At 57.3% G+C, this 6,000-nt stretch overlaps 1 protein-coding gene across 3 annotated transcripts in view; it reads left to right on the plus strand.

Moving 5' to 3' along the window:
• Positions 1-4,621, plus strand: part of NDST1 (N-deacetylase and N-sulfotransferase 1) — an 89,020-nt gene extending 84,399 nt beyond the window's left edge. For 2 of the 3 annotated variants that reach the window (XM_021085025.2, XM_021085023.2), the window contains exon 15: positions 3,596-4,621. In XM_021085025.2, coding sequence (XP_020940684.1) covers positions 3,596-3,715 — 120 coding nt within the window. In that variant the 3' untranslated portion in view covers positions 3,716-4,621. The remainder of the gene's footprint in view (positions 1-3,595) is intronic. The other variant, XM_085015089.1, reaches the window with a different exon arrangement.
• Positions 4,622-6,000: the final 1,379 nt, after the last annotated feature.

A 6,000-nucleotide genomic window follows, 5' to 3' on the forward strand; every position in this document is an offset into this window, starting at 1 on the left:
TTGTATCTGTTTCTTGGATTGGTCTCTCCATCATTATGTAATGTCCTCCTTGGTCTCGTATAATGCTCTTTAAGGTCTATTTTGTCTATATGAGTATTGCTACTCCAGCTTTCTTTTGATTCCCTTTTGCATGGGGTATTCCATCCTCTCACTTTCAATTTGTATGTGTCCCTAGAAGTGAAGGGGTCTCTTGAAGACAGCGTATGTATGGGTCTTGTTTCTGTATCCCTTCAGCCAGCCTGTGTCTTTTGGTTGGGGCATTTAGTCCATTGACATTTAAGGTAATTATTGATATGTATGTTCTTGCTGCTATTTTATTCATTGTTTTGAATTTGTTTTTCTTGTTCTTTTTTCTTCCCTTCTTCTCTTGTTGTCTTCTCTGGTGGTTTGATGACTATCTTTAGTGTTGTGTTTGGGTTGCTTTTTCTTGTTTGTGTATCTACTGTAGACTTGCGATTTGCGGTTTCCATGAAGTTGGGATGTAGGAGTCTAGGTATAGACAAGATTGTTTCACGTTGTTGGTCTCTTATTGCAGGTGCATCTCCAGTGTCCCGCACTTGTACCCTCCTCTTCTCACAGTTTCTGGTTTTGGTGGCATATCTGTGTGGGGGGGACTTCCTGCCTTTACTGTATACATGCCTTTACTGGTCAGCCTTGTCATTTGCGGTATTTTTGTTTTGAGTTGTGGCCGTTTCTTTTCTGCCTAGAGAAGTTCCTTTAGTATTTGTTGTAAAGTTGGTTTAGTGGTGCTGAATCCTCTTGGCTCTTTTGCTTGTCTGTAAAGCTTTTGATTTCTCCTGCAGATCTGAATGAGAGCCCTGCTGGGGAGAGTAGCCTTGGTTGGAGGTTTTTTCCTTTCATCATGTTAAGTATATCAGGCCGCTCCCTTCTGGCCTGCAGGGTTTCTGCTGAAAAATCAGCTGATAACCCTGTTGTGGTTCTCTTGTCTGTTATTTGTTTCTTTTCCTTAGCTGCTTTCCAGATTTTTCTGTCTTTCATTTTGGTCCGTTTGATTAACGTATGTGTCTCGGGGTGTTCCTCTTGGGGTTTATTTCATATGGTCCTCGGGCCTCCTGGATTTGAGTGAGCAGGGCCTTTCCCACGTTAGGGAGTTAGCAGCTATTAGCTCTTCAGATATTTTCTCTGGCCCTTTTTTGCTCTTGTCTCCCTCTGGCCCCCCTGCATCGTGGAGAGTGGTGTGTTTAGTGTTGATCCAGAATCCCTTTAGATGGTCTGCTCCTTTTCAGTCTTTTTTCTCCTTCCTGTTCTGCATCAGTGATTCCTCCAGTCTGTCTTTCACTTCGCTTATTCGTTCTTCCGCTTCCTGCTGTCTGCTGTCGGCTCTTTCCAGTGAGTTGCTCTATTTCAGTTGTCGTCTTTCACATCTCTGCTTGTTTACTCTCTAAGTCTTCTAATTCTTTGTTCAGTGTTTCTTGCAATTTATCAGTCTCTGGCTCCAGTTTACTTCCCAGATCTTGAATCACCTTTATTATCATTCATCTAGTTGTCTTCGTGGAGGCTGGTCATCTCCCCATCACTGAGCTGTTTTTCTGGGGTTTTTTCTTGTCGCTTTATCTGGGTCGTCATTCTCTGCCTTTTCATTTTGTGTAGATTTTTGGTGTGGTCTCCTTTTTGCAGACAGGAGGGTTGAAGCCTCTCTTGCTTCTGATGTCTGCCCCTTGGGCTGCAGTGGATACAGTGGTTTGCTGTAGGCTTCCTGATGGGAGGGACTGGTGTCTGCCCACTGGTGGGTGGAGGTGATTCTTAGTCCTCCAGTGGGTGGGGCTTTGTCTCTGGGTGAGATTGGAGGCGGCTCTGTGCCTGCAGAGTCTTGCGGCAGGCTGTTTGCTGATGGGTGGGGCTGTGTTCCCACCTGGATTACTGTTCGGCCTGGGGCTTCTCAGTGCTGATGGATGGGGCCGGATTTTCCCAGAACGGCCACCTCCAGAGAAACACTGATGAATATTCCCGAGAGCTTTGCCTCCAATGTCCTTCCACCCCCACAACAAGCCCCATTCACCCCCCATTTTCCCAGGAGATCCTGCAAGAGCTGCAGTCAGGTCCAAGCCAGATTCCTGTGGAGTCTCTTCATTGCCCTGGGACCCAGGGCACAGGAAAGTCTGTGTGCACCTTTCAAGAGTGGGGTCTCCGTTTCCCCCAGTCCCCTGGAGCTCCTGTGCACAAGCCCCACTGGCCTTCAGTGCCAGATGCTCTGGGGGCTCCTCTTCCCCAGTGCCAGATCCCCAGGCGTGGGGACCTGAGGTGGGGCTCAGAGCTCTCTCTCCTGTGGTGGAGCCTCTGTGACACAGTTTCTTTCCAGTCTGCGGGCTGCCCACCCGGCGGGTATGGTGTTGCCTATAGGGCGTAATTGCCTCTCCCCACTTCTCAACACGGCCTCCTCTCTGTCCTCTCAAGTGGGATGTCTTTCATGACAGTTTCCAGTCCATTGTGTTGAAGCTTATGCGGCAGTTGGTTGTAGTTGCTTTGCTTTTATGAGAGAAGGCCAGAAGCTCCTATTCTATGTGGAGCGTCGTTTAGGACATGATCCAAGGGTCGTCTTTTCCAGGTAGGCCTTCTTTGGAAAAATGTCTGTTTAGATCTTCTGCCCATTTTTTGATTGGGTTGTGGGTTTTGTTTTTTGTTTTTTGTCTTTTTAGGGCCGCGCCCACAGCATATGGAGGTTCCCAAGCTAGGGGTTGAATCGGAGCTGTGGCCGCCGGCCTACCCCACAGCCACAGCCACACAGGATCCTTCACCCACTGAGCGAGGCCAGGGACTGAACCCGCAACCTCATGGTTCCTAGTCAGCTTCGTTGACCACGGCGCCACAACGGGAACTCTGATTGGGTTGTGTTTTTGATACTGGGTTCATATGTTTTGGAAAGCAGCTTCCTGTTGGTTGCATCCGTTGCAAGTATCTTCTCTCATTCAGTACCTGTCTGTCCATTTTGTTGATGGTTTTCTTTGCTCTGCAGAAGCTTTGCAGTTTGATCCCATTTATTTTATTTTACCACCTTTTAGGGCCACACCCGAGGCATTGGACGCTCCCAGGGTAGGGGTTGAACTGGGGCTGTAGCTGCTGGCCTACACCACAGCTCACAGCAATGCTGGATCCCCAACCGAGTGCGCCAGGGATCAAGCCTGTGTCCTCGTGGACGCTGGTCCGATTTGTTTCCTTGGAGCCACGACAGGATCTCTTATTTTTGCTTTTACTTCTTTTGCCTTGGGAGAAAGGCGTCAGAAAGCCCTCCTGTGATCTCCGTCAGAGGCTGTAGACCCGTGCTCTCTCCTGGAAGTCCTGCGGTGTCACCGCCTGCGCCCAGGGCGTTGCGCCGGTTGCGTTTCCCGGGTGCCGTAGGGAGGCTGCTACGTGCCCCCCTTTGCGTGCGGCCCCTGGTTTTGACGAATGCTCTCTTTTCTCCTATCACAAGATTTTTGACCCTGTGGGCGCTATGGTTTTGCTCCTCTTACATGTTTTCTCTGGAGGGCTTCCGTGTGGCAGCAGCCCGTGCGTGACGCTAGTGGCGGAGGCTGCGGGCTTGGAGGAGGAGGGCCGCCCGCCCGCGGCCCGCCCTGAGCCCCGCTTCCCGTTGCAGTCCCGCGCCTTCCTGAGGGACTATTACCGGGACCACAACATCGAGCTTTCCAAGCTGCTCTACAAGATGGGCCAGACGCTGCCCACCTGGCTGCGGGAGGAGCTCCAGAACACCAGGTAGCCGCGGCCGCCCCGCCAGACCGACTGTGACGCCAGGGCCCGCCCGCCCCACGCCGAGCCCGACGCACCTGCGGAGCCGGGGCTGGGAGCAGCCCTCGGCCGCACCCAGCCCCGCGAGCGGCCGCGCAGCCGCCGGGTCTGTGGCCGCAGGCCCGCGCCGCCCCAGGGGTCCCTCCGCTGCGTCTCCGAAGGGGAGGCCGCTGCCCACTGGAAGGGGCCGCCAGACGCTCGCTCGGCCCGCGGCCCGGCGCCCACGCGCTGGCATCAGCTGCTGCGTGTTCCCGGCCCTCCAGACGGGAGGCAGGAGGGGCCCCGCGGGGCCTTCTGCCAACCCCGGGGGAGACGGGCCGCTTCCCGGAGGTCTCGAGCCAGGCTCTTCAGCGGTCCCCGCTGGGCATCCGGCGGCGGCAGCCCCTCGCCTGGACGGGCGCAGCCGGCTCCGAGCACGGGGACCCTGCCCAACCAGGCGGGGTGGCCTCTCGCCTTCTGTCCCGGGGAGAGAACGGGTTGCGGGCATCTCCACCCCGTCCTCGGCCTCCTCCAGGGCCCGGGGCACTGCCAGGCCACGCGGAGCCCAAGAGCCAGCCCCCTCTCCCAGGGACGGGACTGACAGGCGTGGTGTCTCTCCTGTGGTGAAAGGCTGAGGTGGCGGGAGTCTGCCCCCCGCACCCCCCTGTGCAGACGTGCCCCTCTGCCCGGCCCCGCGCTGGCAGGCGCCGGGCGGGCTTGGGGCGACCCCCGCCCTGCGGGGCCTCAGCCTCCTGTGGCCCTTAACCTCCCCAGTACTAAGACGCTAAAGGATCTGACTATTTTTTTTTTTGGTGCCAGAGTTTATACCCTGGGTGCTGGGGTCGCACTGTGTTACATATATACATATAACGTGTATATATATATATATTATATTATATTTTTTTTGGTTGGGTTTGTTTTTAATTAAGTTGTACAAAGCAGTGGCAAGCCCCAGTCCCAAAGGCTGTCGTATCTCAGTGCCGAGAACGGGTTGGGGGGAGGGCGTGTCTTCACGCGTCGGGGCCTCCAGGACACAGGATGGAAGTGCCCCTGCTGAGGTCAAGGGCTGGGGCCGGCCCGGGCCACGCTCGGCGGACGGGGCTGGTGAGATGCAGAGGGAAGACCCCCCCTGTCCGGGAACTGGCTTCCGGAAGTGCAGTGGCCAGAGCAAACAGCCGAGCTGGGGTAGGAGACCCTGGCGCCAGAGGCAGGCCTGTCCCCCCCCACGGTGCTAGTTGGGAGCCGTCCCGGGAGGCCCCTGGGACCCAGAGCGCTGTCTCGGGCCCCTGCCAACAAGGGGGTCTCTGGGCTTCCTCGGTGGAGGGGGGGAGTCCTGCCCCTCCCCCTTTGACAATGTGAAGCGACTCCGGCTGGGGGGCTGGGGGTCCTCCCCGGCCCTCCCGCTGCCAGTTCAGTTCTCCTGGGACAGCCCTTCTGGAGAGCCTGGGCCAACTCAGGAGCCTCGAGCATGTGGGGTGAGGGTGCTTAGCAGGTGTGAGCCCAGGTCCAGAAGGGGAGGTGGCCTCCTGGGCTGATGTCACAGACCTGGTCACCAGCAGGGCCGAGCAATGACCAGAGGCACTGGAGTCCGAGCCCAGGGCTCTTCTCCCAATGCCACACTGTCTCTGAGCCCATCCTGGGCCCTCCTCTGTGCCAGGTCCCTGTCCCTGCCTCTGTAACTGGTGGTCATTCCAGGATGTGGGGACAAACCACTCCTTCCCAGCCAGGGTGCCTTCGAGCCTTCTCCAGTCCACACCTGCATCTGTATCTCGGGCCTGCTGCCCCCAAAGCGCCTTCCCCAGCGCGGGAGCCCGTGTCCGGCTGAGGCACCAGGTTCTCCGGGGGAGGGAAGAAGGGAGAGGTCGGGGCCTGCGTGTGCTGCCATCGTCCCAAGAAGCGCCCCCAGCAGCAGTTGCCCCGCAGTGCCGGGGCGCGGCCGCCCGCCCGCATCGGGGGCTCACAGGCCTCCTCCGGCTGCCGGTGCCCTGCTCGATGGGCGGGCAGGCGGGCCCGCGTCCCCAGCCCCTGGCCTGACGAGGGGACAGGCAGGTTCGCGGCCCTCAGGGAGCAGAGGAAACAGTGGAGGTTTTATCCAGGCCCTTCCAGGATCCCGGGACTCGGCCTGTCACGTGTCCCCGGTCTGTCTTGTCCCTGCCCCTTTTTCCCTTCCTGCTAACAAACCTCTAGAGGACCCACTGCCCACGGGGGTGAGCGGTGGGGCGGGGGTGCCCTCCGCTGTGAGCACACAGCCCCTCAGCCCCGGCGGAGAGCGGAGCG

Source organism: Sus scrofa, chromosome 2 (assembly GCF_054392235.1).
Source record: "Sus scrofa isolate SSC_HxYL_T2T_F1_AM1 chromosome 2, Sscrofa_HxYL_maternal_Yorkshire_Landrace_v2.0, whole genome shotgun sequence".
In the NCBI taxonomy this organism is placed as follows: Eukaryota; Metazoa; Chordata; class Mammalia; order Artiodactyla; family Suidae; genus Sus; species Sus scrofa.